This window comes from Amorphotheca resinae (genome assembly GCF_003019875.1).
Source record: "Amorphotheca resinae ATCC 22711 unplaced genomic scaffold M430scaffold_2, whole genome shotgun sequence".
NCBI classification, from domain to species: Eukaryota; Fungi; Ascomycota; class Leotiomycetes; order Helotiales; family Amorphothecaceae; genus Amorphotheca; species Amorphotheca resinae.
The window spans coordinates 2,860,205-2,876,821 of NW_020194472.1; the positions used below are offsets into that span (position 1 = coordinate 2,860,205).

Consider the following 16,617-nt stretch of genomic DNA (forward strand, 5'->3'; position numbering starts at 1 on the left):
ACAGAAGGCTTTAAGTGGAAGCTATCTCTTGGTGCGGCTTTCACAACTGAATGCTCTGATTCTCGTCTCCCATATGTGTATCCCGACCATGATATCGTTAAATCATCAGGCAGTCATGTCTGCCTCGCTCAAATAACTACCCTCTACGCCGTCGCCTCGGGTTTCGGGCTGGTCCCATTCTCGTTAAACGCTTCTTTCATCCGAACCAGCCTGGCTTGGTTCTGGGCCAACCACTTCTCAGTATGCCCCTCCATCTTCTCACCACCGGTGGCTTCCGCCTGAGCATTCACCCACGCCACTAGGTCAGCCACATATTCAACCTCCTCATTCATGACGCTGTGGAAGGCCCTGCCGTAACCTTTCTTCTCTACTCTCTCCCTGTACTCCTTCCGCATCTCCTCCTTACTAGGTACCCATGCTTGTCCACTGAGTACCTTACTCACAACAATAGCCTGAATTTCAAACAACGTGAATGTAGCGGAGAAAAACGGGATGCCGACAAAGGCGAGGGTCGGATCTGGAATGTAGAAGATATCTTTGTGGAGGTTGTGGACCTGTGTGCCATCCGTGACAAGGATTTCCTCGCCGGCAGCTTCCCGAGCGAGGAAGTCATTGTGGAGGGACGGCAGGAAAGGATAGGTGATGTGGTAGCCGGTGCAGACAACCACTCTGTCGATTCCGGTTAGGATGCGGCCGTCGGTGAGAACTACTTCACCAGGTATGTCTTGGGGAGAGGTGGGGATGGCAAATGATGCAATATCGGCTACACGTTCTGCGCTGGGTGGCAGGAAGCTGAGTGGAAGACGGAAAGGGCTCTCGCGGGCGGATTGGTAGACTTTTCCCGCGATTGGAGCAATTTCTTTGGCAATGTCTGTAGAAGAGACTCCTCCTCCAATGAGGAGGACATTCTGGGACCGTTAGCTTTGGACTGTAGTATGAGAGGAGCAGACGGACCTGGTCTTTGAAGTCGTTGGGTGTTCGGTAGCCTTTTGAGTGCTGCACTCGAGAAGGCCATGCCGCCTTCCACTCCTTGAGTCCCGGTATATCCGGTACTCTGCAGGCATGGTAATGCCCATTTGCAACCACGACAGCGTCAAACTCCTGTCTCTAGTCAGAAGAAGCTGCATCCCCAGTGCCGGAGAAAAACCCACCTCGACTTCTCTGATCTTGCGTCCTTTCTCCGGCCCATCTATAATCAGAGTGGACGATCTCACCCGCCACTTCTTCCCACCTTCAACCTTCTCAAGCTCTTCGACTCTCGTGTTAAATTTGATCAGAGGCTCAACATCAAATGTCTTTGAGAAGCTTTGGAGATATTCTCCAATGACCCGAACGTTGACAAAGTCTTCTGTTCCTTCCTTCCACGGGTGCCCCTTTAGCTCCTGTAAGGGGGTGGGAATGTTGTTTTTCAGCCCGTCATAAGCAGGGCTTAGAAGACAATGCTTGTTAGTATTTTTGAAGTATGGTCTCGGGTAGGAGAGATTACCCTGGCGGCGCGTGGACGAGATCGATGTCTTCCGTCACTTGGGGATCGACTTGAGCCCCGTTCTGCTCATCCACCGGACTCTTTTGGATTGAGACCTTTGCGTCTGGATCGGCAACAAAGTCCGCGACGGACGGCCTGAGTGCAGGATAACTGGGCTCGAGAGGTCGGCGCTCAGTATACGACCTGACATGGATCAGTCGTGGGGTTAAACAATGGGCACTCAATTGAACTAACCACACACCACCAGAAACAGATGATCTTTCATAGACTACGACTTCGACTCCGGCAGCCTTCAGGTGTTTTGCACTTGTGAGTCCGCTCACCCCGGCGCCTATGACGGCGCAACGGCTGGCTTTGAATGGCATTGCTGGAAAGGTCTACAATAAAACAGAGCTGATAACAAAGCAGATATAGACGGATATATTCTATAAACCTTGTGTAAATATATATGTATATATGATTGAAAAAGATGAGGCTGAAAATCAAGCGATTAAAACATGAAAACAAGAGGAAAGCAAACGAAAGCAACACAGGTCGAAGACGCCTTTAAGTATGGGCGACTTGCCGTGTTTCCCCATCCCAGGTTTCCCAGAAGGGAAGGACGGGTCAAGGGTCGCACCTGCTCTTCTCACTCCAGAAAGGGGATTCCTCATCGCTGCTGTTGATTTCGCCATCGCCGCTGCACGTGACCCCCGGCCAATCGACGCGGCGGCTCCAATCTGGCCGGATGCGGTGGGATGGCTGATATGGCTGATGCGTGCAATTGGATAAGATGACGTTGGAAACCATTTGAGAGTGCGTGAGAAGAGACCTGAAGGCAGCAATGAGAACCCCATCCCCCCTCGCGGCGTCACCTGACCCCGGAGTGACTTCCTCATGTTTCTTTGTAGAAGCAGTTGCAGATTCCTATAAAGCTCAATCTAGCAGGCCTTGCTGGCAGAGAGCACAACCATATGAAGACCAATGTTGACGACGTGAAGTTGCGACGTCGTGATGCGAGCGGATAGAGATATGTCCCTTTTAGGTGAAGCGATCTCTAAGCGAGAGCTCGGCTGGCTACGCGCTGCCAGTCGCGTCCCAAAGAGGAAGCGCGACGGGTCTCCAACACGGTACACCAGGACTTCCAATACACCACCAACGCCCTCTCCGCACGCCTTCTCGGGCCCTCATACGAGCAAGTCTCTCCGAGAGGGACAACGGACCTCACAAAAATTTATCCAACTCCATTGCACCCCATGTCATTCTCCCTGCAATAACCCCGACTTGCGTGCCTATCAAAACGCGTCGGCCCACTCCAGTCAAACCGCGAACCCCGACGCAGAATCCGGGCAATCGAACAATCAAAACAAAACTACAGCCTCCTATATAGATCTGGCATGACCTTCGACGCGTCCGCTCTTCGATAACGATGTATCTCCCACGATCACTGCTATCAACCCTCTATCTTCACCTCCAACGAACCCACCACCCGCTCTCCCCGCCCGTCCTGATCCTCGTCGCCCTCGAACCCGACGCATTATGCGGCTGTCGTATCCTCACGAACCTGCTCAAACGCGACTATATCGCACATAAGATCCAGCCAATTGCCGGCTATGGCGACTTGGAGAATACGGGGCGCAACGTCATTAGACCCATGATGGAGAGTGAGGGCGGCAGCGGAGGGGTAGTTGTCTGCTTAGGTGTCGGCGGGTTAGTTGACCTTGGAGCTTTACTGGGCATTGAAGCCGAGGGGGATGAGAGTAGTTATGGCGGGGTTGAAGTATGGGTCGTGGATGCGAGACGGCCATGGAACTTAGGGAACGTTTTCGGGGGGTTACCAACCTTGCCACAGATCGAGCAGGACGGGGAAATGGTAGATCAGAAGCATCCTGGGGTTGAAGGTGGGAAGATCCTGCGAGATTATAAACCGGGGAAAGGGGGGATTATCGTGTTAGATGACGGCGACATCGAAGAGGAGCTGGATGCGGAGCGAGAAGCGTACCTGGCACTTGTGGAGATGCCAGAGGTTGAGGATGATGGCGATGAAAGTGATGGCAGTGATACGGAAAGCGATGATGAGGAATCCGTACCAAGGCCAGGACAGAAGCGAAAGTCGTGGTCAGACCGATACGAGGATGAGAGTAGTGATGACGACAGGCCACGGCAGCGGCGAAAGAGCAATTCGGTATGCACTGTACTATTTAATGGTGGGCTGTGGCTAACAAACATCAGTCGAGTCCCATCCCAGACTCTCCATCACGTCCGCCAAGACGGGGCCTAATGTCCCTCGAAGGCCCCCTGACAGTGGCCTCTCGTTCTGTTTCCCCTACCCCAGCACAACCTCCCAAGGCTCCCTCTGCTCGAACATTACGGCGGCGTCTACTAAAGCTTCGTCGAAAACATGAATCGGTTCTACAAGCGTACTATTCTCTCGGAGCATCATATTCAGAGCCAATATCTTCGATGATGTATTCCCTGGCTTCGGAGCTTGGTCGGGAAGACAATGATATGCTTTGGATGGCAATTGTAGGAGTTACATCAATGGAGTTGTATGGCAGATCTTCAGTTGGTGTCGCTGTTTCTACCCAGAAATCGTCCGCATCGCCCACTGGCTGGCTGGGTACTCGAGGATCACGAATACGACAGCTTCTACGGGATGAAGTCCGGCGTTTGAACCCGCCAGGACTCTCGGATTCAAGCTATGTCTCGAATCGCAACACTCTCCCCGAAAACAACGGTATCATTCCCACCACCGCTCGAAGCCCTACAGATACCAGTATCCGATTATCACCTGAACCGAAATTCCTCCTGATTAGACATTGGAGTCTCTACGACAGCATGTTGCACTCGCCTTATCTATCTGCGAGGTTACACATCTGGTCAGATAGCGGCCGAAAGCGGCTTCACAAGCTCCTCGCAAAGATGGGAGTCAGTCTGGTGCAATGCAAACAAAGCTATACACATATGGACATGGAACTGAAGCGAGGTTTACGAACAAAGCTATTGAAATACTCGGAGATGTACGGGCTCGACGACTTGGTACCACCAGCAGACACCGACGGCAAAGACCGAGGGGGAACCAAAGAAGGGTGGGGATTCGTTCGAAGCTGGGGTTGGCGAGCAACATTAAGCGCACAAGATGTCGGCGTGGTGGTTGGAGCTATTCTAGAAGTTGGTAAAAAGGCCGTGTCAACCCTCGAGAGCGGAGGTTTTGATCGGCGTAACGAGGTCAAAGAAACTAGCGATGAAGATGGGAAGTTAGAGAGCGAGGAGTGGGTAGGGCGATTCTGGGATGCTTATGACGCCTTGGAAAAGTATTGCCCTTGAAATATGTACGGTAAACAATGCTAACAGGGAAATAGTATCGAAGAACTCAAAGCAGCCCTTCCCACCGCGCAGCATCTTCACCGGGCCATCCTACGAACCGGTACCTCCTTAATATCCAAACGCCAAATTCGCCACCTCCGTGCGTTCCGCATGTGTGTGGTGAAGGATGGGCCCGACGTAGCACTCTTCACTCACCCTTCCGCCTTGACCAAACTTGCACTCTGGATTGGAGAGGCAATCGCGGAGCAGGAGAGAGAAAGCAAGGGGAAGCTTGGGCATGGCGGAAGAGGGACGCCTCTCGTGGTAGCTGGACTAAATGAGGTGAGAGGAGTATATGTCGTTGTTGGAACTGGCGGTGGTGGAGGTGGTGGCATGGGATTTGGGGATCGGGAGGCAGCGAAGGCGCGGAAGGAAAAGCGGGAAGCGAAAGCCAAAGCCCGCGAAGAGAAACGCAAACAGAAAGAAAAGATTCGCGAAGAGAAACGGGAAGCTCGCCGGCGGGCCAGAGAGGAGAACGGTGAAGAAGATGAGGACGATGAAGAAGAAACCGAGTCGGAAAGTGAAGAAGACAGTGATGAGGATAGTGAGGATGACGAAGAGGAAGAGAAGACCAAAGGGTTCGGAAGGAATAAATTCGGTAACGCGTTCCAGGAGGTGGTGGAGGAGACCAACGCCCGGGTCCGGATCGATAGTTTTGAGCATTGTGTGGTGGAAGTTAAGAAAGAGGATCTGGCAGGCTTTTTGGAGAGTCTGAGTATGAAGGCCGTTGTAGGGTGAGTGGTGAATGTAACCCACGATATGGAGAGAAATGGGTGTATCCGAGGGGGGTGAAGTTCAGGGAGCAAGAAGAGGAGGGGAATGCGGATATGTGTTATGACTTGTTACTCTTGTCCTGGGTTCGCTCTGCTTTGCATTGCATTGGATACGCTGCGTACGGGACAGGAGTTGATTCACATAGCTCGAGATGGGTAGCTTGGGTCCTTGCACTTTTTTGGAGTTGGCTTTAACATTAGTAATCCCAGAACGATACATGAATTTCAAGATGACCATTGAATACACTGTGACATATGTTCATTGTTGGCGCCTTTTCCAGTCCGGAAACGGACAACCCCCCTTTTCTTTTCCGCCTCCCTAAATTCACCGACAGCACGTGATAAACGGGTTCCGTAAATAACCGACCTTCACATGTCAAAGCCCCGCCTATTCAACGGTTCAACGGCATCGATATCCCGCATCAACGACTGACCATCCTTCTAATTCTTGTCTCTTGCAATTGCATTTGCCACTATCTATTCTAGGATCAAATCTGTTGGTATATTTATCTTCATATACAAACCTTGCTATGCACAATGCCGAACTCCATATGAATTCCTTTCTGAAGCTCCGCGAGCCTTCAATTCTTCTCCTCCTTTCACTTCGGGATATCCCTCAATTCAGAGTTACACTTGATCATATTGGGCAATAGCCCAACAATTCTAAGGTTCATATATAAGGTACATAGGTACAGATATATTCAACAAAAAAGTCAGGTCGAATAAATGGCACGCAACCCTTCCCATCCGCGACCTTTCTCCGCCGACTTCTCATCCAGGCCCGAATCATCCTCAATGCTCTATTCTATACTGCCCTCCGCCGTCCAGTCACGGCTTCCGCGGCTTCCATCTCTGCGACGCTCTGTTAGCATGTATGGTTTGACGGCACGACCAAAAAGCGCAGATTCTTCCCGACCGCCATCGCCTGGCGCGAGAACGCCCGAGGCGGGGTTTGGAAATGCCATGGTCTTGAGTAATGCAGCATGCGAGGATTTATACTTTTCTACGAGCGGGATGGAGACGAGTGAGGAGCATAGTGAGACACACATGGATGGGAGAAAGAGGACTCAGACAATGTCGATAGAAGAGAGCAGTAGTGGGGTTGGGTGGAAGTTTGCGAATCAAGGTATACTAACCTCAATCCCTCCCCCTGCTGAGCAATTCTAACAGATGTGTGAAACAGGAATCAACCTTCTCTCCCTCGCCGCCGAGGAATCGTCTACCATATCTCAGGACCCGCGATTCGTAAGACAACTTTACCTCCATGCCGTGACCTACCTCCTCCGCGCCCTGCCCACCGACCTCACCACCGAGGAACAGCTGAGTGTACGCAGCGCTCTGCCTCCTGGTATCGTGGAGCCTCTACGTCTAGAAGCACACCCCGCCTACAACTCCAAATCCAACTTCTCTGGCTCCTCCAACCCCCCTTCGGTTCTGCACCGCGCCCTCGCCTCAACTATCGTGCAGCTCTTTATCCTATTCCAGTTTCTTCTTCCATACCTCAAATATCTACTGCGGGCGGCTTATCAGTACGACCGCACGCATAAGATTTCGGAGAGGGTGCTGAGCGGGAGTATTGAAACGGTCGATACGCTGGGCAAGACAGGCCTGGGTATTAGCGCGGCGGTGCTGGGCATGGGCGATGGGAAGGTGGGACAGATGATGGCGGACCTGGCGAGTTGGATTGTGGAGGGCGTTACGGGTGGGATTCATGAGGGGGTTGGTGAGGGCATGGCTATCATTGGAGCAACAAGGAGACAGGCACCGGAGGTTACGGTGCGGTGAGAGGTGCCGATTCTATGGTCTGCGATTGCGGGATGCGTTATGCTTTATGATACCATGCTCCATCTAATGGCGTTGGGGTTGGCTCAGTTCTGGGTTTGGTTGGTTTGAATGGTCAACGATAGACATAGCGCGCGGGAGTTGGGCATATAGAATCTTTTTGATATACTACTGTACGAAGAGATCACTTATTATTTGTATATCCTTTCGAAATTCCTTTTACTCCGTCTCTGAAGTCAAGGGACCAAACACTTCATTCAACGGAAACAAACATCCAAGGTATATTTAGAGATCAACGTCGGGAGTCGGAGCGTGGAAGCCATCACGTGGTTAAGCCTAAGACAGTTAGCGCGTATTGATAACCATTAGCGTCCAAAAAAGTTTCGGACACAGGAGAGAGAACCTGAGCTCTGCAATCTCTCGAATATACAATTCCCTCCAGCGACGACGACAGATTCTCTTGAACTGTCATCTCCACTCCTTATTGTATCTACTACTTCTTGTCTTCTCCCTTTTGGTCACTTGTCTTTTAATATCTTACTCTAATCGGGTTCTATTGCCCGCGTGTCGAACCATGTTCCACGCCTGCAGAAGAGGTCCGGCCTCTCTGTCTCGAGTCGTCCGCGCTGCATCAACCACTCTTCGCATCCCATCAACCAGACCTTCGACCCTCTCGTTAATATCCCACGGTGCGGCGAAACCGAGTCTCGAGGCAAGATGGCTGCACGTGTCGTCGCGGTTGAGGCAGGAAGCTGCTCAGACACAAGCGCAAGACATATCAGAGGCGGGCGACCGTGAGATCACGAAGTTCGATGAGCTGATTCAGCACAATCTTGTGCACCCCAATGTCGTCAATGCGATCACGAGAGGAATGGGCCATCATACAATGACGAAGGTGCAGACCATGACTATCAACCAGGCATTGAAGGGTGAGGATATGTAAGTCCCCACTGTGAAAGCTTCGGATTCGCATTCTAATCTGATCTAGCATTGCGCAAGCACGCACTGGTACCGGTAAAACTCTTGGTTTCCTTATCCCAACCATCCAGAACATCCTAAAAAAGAATCCCGAGCTCGCTGAGAGAAAACGCTATTCACGGGCCCGACCTTCAGATATCCGAGCGATTATCATCTCCCCCACGCGTGAGCTGGCAGAGCAGATTGCGGTGGAAGCAAAGACCCTGTGTGCCAATACCGATTTGAGGGTGCAGGTTGCAGTTGGTGGAAACAGCAAGGCGAGAATGTTGAGGGATATGCAGATTCAGGGTTGCCATTTACTTGTCGCCACTCCCGGTCGATTGAACGATCTTTTGACGGATAGATACAGCAAAGTTTCCGCGCCGGCATTGACCACGCTTGTTCTGGACGAGGCTGATAGACTTCTGGATGATGGCTTCTCCAGGGATATTGAGCAAATCATTGATCTTCTCCCAGACAGGAATCAGGTAGACAGACAGACTATGTTGTTCTCAGCTACGATCCCTAGAGAGGTTATGCACCTTGTTCGCAGCACACTCAAGCCCGGCTTCCACTTCGTCCAGACGGTTAGCCAAGGCGAGCAAGCTACCCACGAGAAGGTACCTCAGAAGATCGTTGCGGTTCCTAGCCTGGAGAATCTGATGCCTAGTCTACTCGAGTTGGCCAAACGGGAGATCGCAAAAGCCGAGGAAGCGCAAGCCTCAGGAAAGGAAGCCAAGCCATTCAAAGCAATTGTCTACTTGAATTCAACTGCCAACGTTGAATTCAACGCCCGTGTCTTTGATAACCTAAGGGCCGAAAGGGGGAAAATCTTCGGAAAGCACTTGCTCCATCCTGCCGAAGTTTCACAAATCCATGGCCAACTGACGCAAGCACAACGCACACGGGTCTCTGAACGGTTCCGCCGTGCAAAATCTGCTATTCTGTTCTCGACAGATGTTACGGCACGAGGTATGGATTTCCCGAATGTCACCCACGTCATCCAGATCGGTCTTCCTAGAAACAGAGAACAATACATCCACCGAGTCGGGCGAACTGGCCGTGCGGACAAGTCCGGTGAAGCCTGGACTCTCATCCCAGAATTCGAGCTCCGGGAGGCAAGACAACTTCTCCGTGGTCTACCAATCAACTCTGATTCATCGCTGGAGGCTGCAAAGGTGGACATGACGCAAGAGGCCCAATTACCAGCTAGCCTAGCGGAAACCTTAAGCCAAGTAGGCGATGCAGTGAGAATGGTGGACCGTGACACGAAGGTTGATGCCTATATGTCGCACCTAGGCAATAGTGGCCGCAGCTCTATTCGGGATTTGGTCCAGACGTTAAACCAGTGGACGAGATATGGCTGGGGTTGGCAGGAGCCTCCTCCAATCGCCCCCGGTGTGGCACGAAAGTTGGGGATTGATAGACTGCCGGGCGTTAAAATAGGGTACCCAGATCGGTCCATGGGTGACGAGGCAGATGATCTGAATGGCCCGCGGGTCGAAGACCCGAACCGATTAAGTAGGAGCTTCGGAAGAGGAGGACGAGGTGGTTTTGGTGATCGTGATGGCGGTCGTGGCGGATTCGGTGATCGTGATGGCGGTCGTGGCGGATTCGGTGATCGTGATGGTGGTCGCGGCGGATTCGGCGGCCGAGGAGGTCGGGATTTCGGGCGCAGAGATTTTGGTGACCGAGGTTCTTTCAACGATCGACGAGGCGGGGGGTCAGGTCGAGGTGACCGAGGCCGAGATGACGACTTCGTGTCGAGATTTTAATGGAGACGTTGACAGATTCCTTTTTCGCTCTTCACAAATTGTTCATGTACATTAGACGGCCTTGCTTTTGGTAGCTGGTTGGGCGGTCACATGTTTCCCATCTCTGTTTGTTTGTTTGTATATGGGTGGGGTGTACGAAAAAACGAGCTTGCTGGTTACCATATGTATGACTAGGTCAGAGGGCGTTTTGATCCGGCCTCTTTGTTGGGTTGGGCCCTTCGAACTGATAGACGGATTCATAGGCGGAGCGTTCTGGGATTGTTTCTCCCTCCGGGAACGCATCTTCTCCCGCCACAATCATACCTAATTCTACTCTACTCCGTCATTGTCGTGGTGGTGCATTGTCTTTCATTTCGGATCTCGGGTCTGATACTCACGTTCAGACAGAAACCAGTTGGCGCTACAGATACGTTTCTTTTCTCTTTCTCACTTCAGGCTAAAGTTTGTTATTTAGGTATTAGCCGGTCAGGCACTACGAAATTCTGTGGAATAGCTCTACGATCTGAGGGATTTGTGGTGCGGAGTACCCTGCATTTTGATCCTTGGACGTACTGTCATGCCATGTTTTTGCCATCCGTTAAGGGGTGACAGGAGGAGATGGGCTCTGAGTTCATCACTGTTTATCCGGTGTGTGCGAAAAGTTTTGCGCTCTTTTATGAAGGGATATTTCTGATATCTATTACTCTATATCTCCGCTATCGCTTTTCTCATTCTCTCGTCTTCTGCTGTCTTCACTGAACCCCACTCCTCTTGATATATGTAGCCGGAAATCGCAAGATGCGTTTCCCATTCCTCCTGCTCGCGGCATGGGCTAGCATCCCACGTTCTTCGGCACAGCTTAATGAGCTAGCTAAAGCAGCTGGGAAGCTGTACTTTGGAACCGCGACTGATAACCCGGAATTGAGTAATTCAACATATATCTCGATTCTCGACGACACGAGGGAGTTTGGACAGCTCACGCCTTCGAATGGCATGAAGGTACCCCAGGGCCCGCCTTCTATTGCCGCATCTTACATAAGTGATCCGGGAGATAAATGCAATACGATACTGATACACGTATTTCACAGTGGTAATTTGTCGAGCCCTCCCCCGGCGTCTTCAACTACACCCCCGGCTCCATCGTCGCCAACCTCGCCACCAAGAACCGGCAGATCCTCCGCTGCCACAACCTAGTATGGTACAGCCAGCTCGCGCCCTGGGTCACGACCACTACCTGGACCGCAGCGTCCCTCACGCGTGCGCTCGTCCAGCACATTACCCACGAGGTCTCCCACTGGCGCAGCCAATGCTACGCCTGGGACGTCGTCAACGAAGCCCTGAACGACGACGGCTCCTACCGCAACAACACGTTCCTTCAAATCCTAGGCCCAGAGTATCTCAAGATCGCCTTCGCAGCCGCCGCCGCCGCCGACCCGGCCGCGAGACTCTACTACAACGACTACAACATCGAGTACGCGGGCCCGAAGGCCAGGGCGGCGCGCGAGAAGATCGTGGGCTTCTTGCAGGACGCGGGCATCCGCATCGATGGCGTGGGTCTAGAATCGCATTTTCTCGTGGGCGAGACGCCGAGCTTGGAGGATCAGGTTGAGAACATGCAAAGCTTTGTGCGGATGGGCGTCGATGTAGCCATCACGGAGCTGGATGTTAGGATGCTGAACCCGCCGGACGAGGCTAGCTTGGCGCAGCAGACAAAGGATTATCAGGCTGCGGTGGGGGCATGCTTACAGGTCCCGCGCTGTGTGGGTATTACGGTCTGGGACTTTTATGATCCGGTATGTTGGGCTGTCTTGGTTACCCCTTTCTGCACCCCTTTTTGTCTTAGTGGTGGGGGGTTTTGTGTGTTGATGATGGGTGATAGTTCTCTTGGATACCAGGCACGTTCCCTGGTTATGGGTCGGCGGACCTGTATTTTCCGGATTTTACCAAACATCCAGCATACTATGGGGTTATGGATGTGTTGAAGAATGATACGGGTGTTGGGAGGAGTCGTGACTGAGTGGCGGATCTGGAATCTGGGGTCTATAGGGGCTAGAATTAATGGCCTTGGTGTTTCAAATGTGAAAAGTAAGAACAAGTATATAAACATCAAAACGTATACTTGACGGCATGATTGTCGAAGTCAGAATCCAGTATAAAGTATAACCCCCCTCCCCCCCATCCCCCCATCCCCCCTTTTTTCCGAACGTTGTTGATGCACAAGGCTGAGCTTCTCCGAGGCTGAGCCCCTGAATGGCGCAGTTGGCACAACGTACCCACCGTAGCTATATCACGTGCTCTCGTTCAACGGACGCGCTTCTCCCCTCGACGACCTCCTCTCCATGAACGTCCAAGAACCATGTATTATTCAACAGCACAGGTTCCCGCTGTATCTGCGCAGACGCTGCCAGAGCCCAATGAGTGAAGACCATGGAGTCTTTCGTATCGCGGAAGAAGAGGAAGATCTGCGCGAGCGACGCCGCTGACGCTGACGCTGACGACGGCGACGAATCTACGGATTTCAAGCTGGCCTTGCTCTCCTCCCTACATCCGTCCATCGACCAGCATGCGCTCCTCGATATCCTGCTCGCTCACGACGGGTGCGTGGAAGAAGCATCTGCATCTTTGAAAGGGCCTAGCGGCTCGCCGCCGAGGAAGTCCTCAGCAGCCATCGGACACCAGAGTTCTCTGTCGTCCTTCCTCGTCCCCTCCTCGCCCCGTGGGAATGGGAATGGGAATAGGAATCAGTCTGAGAAGAGCGCGGTCAAGAAGACCAAGCTGCTCGCGAGGAATGGGAAGACGCTGCATCTCTACAGTCCAGAGGATGTAGCTGCGCATACGCCCTGCTCCATCATCCACAACTTCCTCCCCGCGGACGAGGCAAACGCGCTGCTGGTCGAGCTGCTGGCTGAAGCTTCGACTTTTGAGAGGACCTCGTTCAAGTTATTTGATAACGTAGTGCAGAGTCCTCATACAGCCTGTCTCTACGTGCCGGACCTCGAAGAACAGACTCTTCAAAAAACGGAATATTTCTACAACGGCGCCCGTCTAGAGGTTCGTCTCTCTCCCGTCTCCCATTCATTCATCCATCTTAACTAACTCTTCCCCAGGACGTCCGCCAACTCACCCCCCACCTCCGCCACGCCGCGCCCCTCGTCCAAACCGCCGTCAACCAAGCCATCCAAACGCGTCCAAAACTCCCCCTCCAGTCCCCGCTCCCTTGGATACCCAACGCCGCCCTCGTCAACTGCTATGCCCACTCTGCCGAGTCCGTCGGCTGGCACAGCGACCAACTGACGTACCTCGGCCCGCGCCCCGTCATAGCCTCGCTCTCTCTCGGCGTCGCTCGAGAGTTCCGCGTACGTCGGATCCTGCCCCGCGATTCCCCTAACCCTCACCCTGACCCCGACCTTGATCCCGACCCCGACCCCGATCCCGAGCCCCAAGGACCCATCTCGATCCACCTCCCGCACAACACCCTCCTCATCATGCACGCCAGCATGCAAGAAGAATGGAAGCACAGCGTCGCCCCCGCCCGCGCCATCGACCCGCACCCGCTCGCCGGCACCGCCCGCATAAACGTGACCTACCGCGCCTACCGCCCCACGCTGCACCCGCGCCTGACCCCGCGCTGCGCCTGCGCCGTGCCCGCCGTGCTGCGCGTCGTCCAGCGCAGGCGCGAGAGCTGCGGGAGGTATTTCTGGATGTGTTATGCCGGTAATGTGCCGGGGCAGAAGGGGTGTGAGTTTTTTGAGTGGGCGCAGTTTGACGATGACGGGGATCCGATTTGGAAAAGGGGCGGGCCTGAGGTGCAAGCGGATTCTGGAAAGGGGCTCGGCTATGAAGGGGGGGTTGGTCCAGGGACTGCAACCGCAAGAAAGGAAACTTGTCTATGATTCAGAGTTTTAATAATTGGCTAACAAGGATTCTATCCCATTCCCTCTCATAGCAAAAGCCTAATAACGATGATCCATCCCTCACCACCAAGTCCCATGCCATCCCCAGTTCCGTCCCACGTTCAATCCCAAGCCCGTGAATGTTCCCCCCCGCGGCGGCTCCATACTAGGAGCGATGCTCCTCAGCGAATCCGCCCCCATGCTTCTCTTGTTCCGCAACGCCGTCTGCTTGATCTTGTTCCTCTCCTGGTCAACGCTGGAAGCGGAGGTGACGCGGCCCGTACTGCAACCATCGTCCGCAGGACTTCGGTCACGAGGGCTACCATTAGGACGTCCGCTACGAGAGGTGCGTCGCATCTCGCTCCAGATCTTCCGAGCTGGGTCCTTGTCCAGGTCTGCGTCCTGGTCTTCCTGTCCTTGGGCATCTTTCACTTCATCCGTGCCATTCGGGAGTGATACCATCGATGCCGTGACACCAGAGCTAATTCTAGCTTGAAGGCTACTTCCATGACGTCCTTTCAAAGTTTCTTCGCTGGAGCCAGCTGATTTACTGCTATCTCTGGACTGTCTCGCGGATGGAAGTTGACGTCTCTCCCTTGCCAGCTTTTCAATAGTACGGAGCGCTTTTTCCGTCGAAAAGTGTGTCTCGATAAGCTTGATGAGAGGGTTGGTATTGATAGGCTCATTCATGGCCCGTGAGGTACGAGGTGACCATTCTGAATGAGGGTTCTGCCTCTGGATGACGGCAGTCGCTTCGGACTGCAGAATTGTTGACTGAGCCGACATGCCAGTCTCTGTACCTGCTGCAGTCTGCACTTCGTCTGGGAATCCGGAATGCCTGTAGGTGAGCCGAACTGTCAGGTAAGGCGTGAGGGCATCGCCAAGACGATCCTCGAGGTCAGCGATAAGCTCATCAGGGGTTGAACTTTCTCTGATGTGTCGTGATGGAGAAGTGATCTTGCCCAGTCGAATCTTGACAAGGATAAGATGTGTCTCCCTAGCACCAAGAGTTTTGGATTCGCGAAGGTTGCCGATGATTTCCGAAACCATGCAGTCTGGACCAGGAATGAGGTCGATGCGCATGGAGTACAAGCGGCCATACTGCTCGAGATCTAGAAGATGTTAGCTAAGCTGAAACATTTGAGTTCTCAAGTCGAACATACGAGAAAGCTGAGTGCCCGACAGAGAAAGATATCTGTGTGCTCCACTGCCATTATTCTCCGTCCATCGAAGAACGCCAGTGACCTCAAGAGCTGCCCAGATGCTGCAAGTAGCACCGTCGACAGTGGATATTTCCGGCGTGACCTTAATTTGTGGACAGAGTACAAAAATATCCCGATGGTATATCGCGGGCGCCGGATTGAAGCTTGAGAATGGGGAAGACGCCCTACTATCAAGATAATCAAGGTATGGAGGCATTCTGGAATTAAAACTAACATCTGCGATATCCTCGCTGTCGTTATCAAATGAATAAGCAATATCTGAAGAGGCGACGCTGTCCTCGTCAGCATAATAAGCGGAGCTGTCCCTTTCTGGACGCGAAGGACGCCGGAAAAGGGTGTGCCTGGAAACGCTTGAGCTGATCCTATGGAGAGCGTTGGAAGACTTTGGCTCTGACTGACTGCGGCCGGGAATGACTTTGAGAAAGAAGTTCTTGGATTTGGAGAACCGTCGTTCTTGCACCTTGAGAGCACTATCCGTGACGTGGGGCGCAGGAACTTGAACAGATGAACCGGGAGAACCCCGAGTGCTCATGACGGGAAGCCTGGTGGAATCACCGGCAGAGATACCATGATACTCAGGCTTCAGGTATCCTCCGTCACTCATCATCCGTGGCATGGTCCTGCAAGCCTTGGGAGTGAGATCGGGATCATCCTGCAGCGCTCTCACCTCTACTCAGGTCAGCTGTCATACAACACAGAACATCACCCCACCTAGCTCAAACTCACCAAAAGGCCTCTCAACACGATTCGCAATCGCGTGTCCAGGACTCTTCGGACTCTTCTCTAAGAGAGCATCCTCCGAGCTCCCATGTAGGATACTCCCCCTCCGCTTCCTCGTCTTGTGCACCATCAACGGGGGGGGATCTACGCTGGCCTGCGAGCTGCCCACGCTGAGATCCGAGCTACACGAAAATCGGCGTCCGCATCTTCGGCTGACGATCTCTCCGGCCGAGGCACGACCGGCAATGGTCTGGCCACGCTTGACGATCCGGAGCGGCGATGGTTTGGCGCTCTCGGGTCCGCGAAGCTCCACGCCAGGCGGCTGTGGCGCGGGGGGTGCCATACGCGGCTCGGGGTCTCGCTCTCGTCGGAGGATTTGTCCTCGCTATCGCGCTGCTGCTGCTGCGGAGGACTTTGGTCGATGAAGGCGCTGATGCCCGGCTGGCTGGTGATGCTCTCAAGATCGACCCACGAGTCGGCGTAGACCTGGGTGGACGAGATGTCAGAGCGAGAGATCTTGAGGCGGCGGCGACGGCGGGCCTCGGCGGGGTTGAGCCGCGACTGGTGCCAGAGGTTGGAGCAGAAGCGGGAGGCGTGCTGGTAGAGCACTGTTGTCTTCAGGGCGACGTATGCAGCGGAGGCGGCGATGGCAATCGGGACGAGAACAAGTGCGCTGATTGCTGG

At 53.4% G+C, this 16,617-nt stretch overlaps 7 protein-coding genes across 7 annotated transcripts; 5 read left to right on the forward strand and 2 right to left on the reverse strand.

The window, feature by feature from the left end:
- Positions 1 to 143: 143 nt before the first annotated feature.
- M430DRAFT_25652 (hypothetical protein) lies at positions 144 to 1,851 on the reverse strand (the record flags this gene model as incomplete). The annotated part of the gene is made up of 5 exons (XM_024865274.1): positions 144 to 908; positions 955 to 1,107; positions 1,152 to 1,428; positions 1,487 to 1,669; positions 1,721 to 1,851. The coding sequence occupies 5 exons, from the start codon at positions 1,849 to 1,851 to the stop codon at positions 144 to 146; spliced, it is 1,509 nt and encodes a 502-aa protein (XP_024724514.1).
- A 758-nt stretch (positions 1,852 to 2,609) lies between these two features.
- On the forward strand, positions 2,610 to 5,839 carry M430DRAFT_116090 (hypothetical protein). Its single transcript, XM_024861620.1, has 3 exons — positions 2,610 to 3,650; positions 3,698 to 4,779; positions 4,828 to 5,839. Exons 1-3 carry the CDS (start codon positions 2,895 to 2,897, stop codon positions 5,567 to 5,569), a joined length of 2,580 nt encoding a protein of 859 aa, XP_024724515.1. The 5' UTR covers positions 2,610 to 2,894; the 3' UTR covers positions 5,570 to 5,839.
- A 188-nt stretch (positions 5,840 to 6,027) lies between these two features.
- On the forward strand, positions 6,028 to 7,574 carry M430DRAFT_134831 (hypothetical protein). The gene is made up of 2 exons (XM_024862378.1): positions 6,028 to 6,730; positions 6,788 to 7,574. Exons 1-2 carry the CDS (start codon positions 6,331 to 6,333, stop codon positions 7,387 to 7,389), a joined length of 1,002 nt encoding a protein of 333 aa, XP_024724516.1. The 5' UTR covers positions 6,028 to 6,330; the 3' UTR covers positions 7,390 to 7,574.
- A 233-nt stretch (positions 7,575 to 7,807) lies between these two features.
- Positions 7,808 to 10,247, forward strand: M430DRAFT_134832 (hypothetical protein). The gene is made up of 2 exons (XM_024862379.1): positions 7,808 to 8,325; positions 8,375 to 10,247. The coding sequence occupies exons 1-2, from the start codon at positions 7,961 to 7,963 to the stop codon at positions 10,116 to 10,118; spliced, it is 2,109 nt and encodes a 702-aa protein (XP_024724517.1). The 5' UTR covers positions 7,808 to 7,960; the 3' UTR covers positions 10,119 to 10,247.
- Positions 10,248 to 10,895: 648 nt separating this feature from the next.
- M430DRAFT_64406 (glycoside hydrolase family 10 protein) lies at positions 10,896 to 12,226 on the forward strand (the record flags this gene model as incomplete). The annotated part of the gene is made up of 3 exons (XM_024869105.1): positions 10,896 to 11,096; positions 11,201 to 11,890; positions 11,977 to 12,226. The coding sequence occupies 3 exons, from the start codon at positions 10,896 to 10,898 to the stop codon at positions 12,112 to 12,114; spliced, it is 1,029 nt and encodes a 342-aa protein (XP_024724518.1). The 3' UTR covers positions 12,115 to 12,226.
- Positions 12,227 to 12,524: 298 nt separating this feature from the next.
- On the forward strand, positions 12,525 to 13,990 carry M430DRAFT_16628 (hypothetical protein; the record flags this gene model as incomplete). Its single annotated transcript, XM_024863499.1, has 2 exons — positions 12,525 to 13,148; positions 13,205 to 13,990. 2 exons carry the CDS (start codon positions 12,525 to 12,527, stop codon positions 13,988 to 13,990), a joined length of 1,410 nt encoding a protein of 469 aa, XP_024724519.1.
- Positions 13,812 to 16,335, reverse strand: M430DRAFT_33451 (hypothetical protein). Its single transcript, XM_024866373.1, has 3 exons — positions 15,940 to 16,335; positions 15,154 to 15,882; positions 13,812 to 15,102 (listed from the first exon to the last, which is right to left on the reverse strand). The coding sequence occupies exons 1-3, from the start codon at positions 16,274 to 16,276 to the stop codon at positions 14,072 to 14,074; spliced, it is 2,097 nt and encodes a 698-aa protein (XP_024724520.1). The 5' UTR covers positions 16,277 to 16,335; the 3' UTR covers positions 13,812 to 14,071.
- Between the last annotated feature and the right edge of the window lie 282 nt (positions 16,336 to 16,617).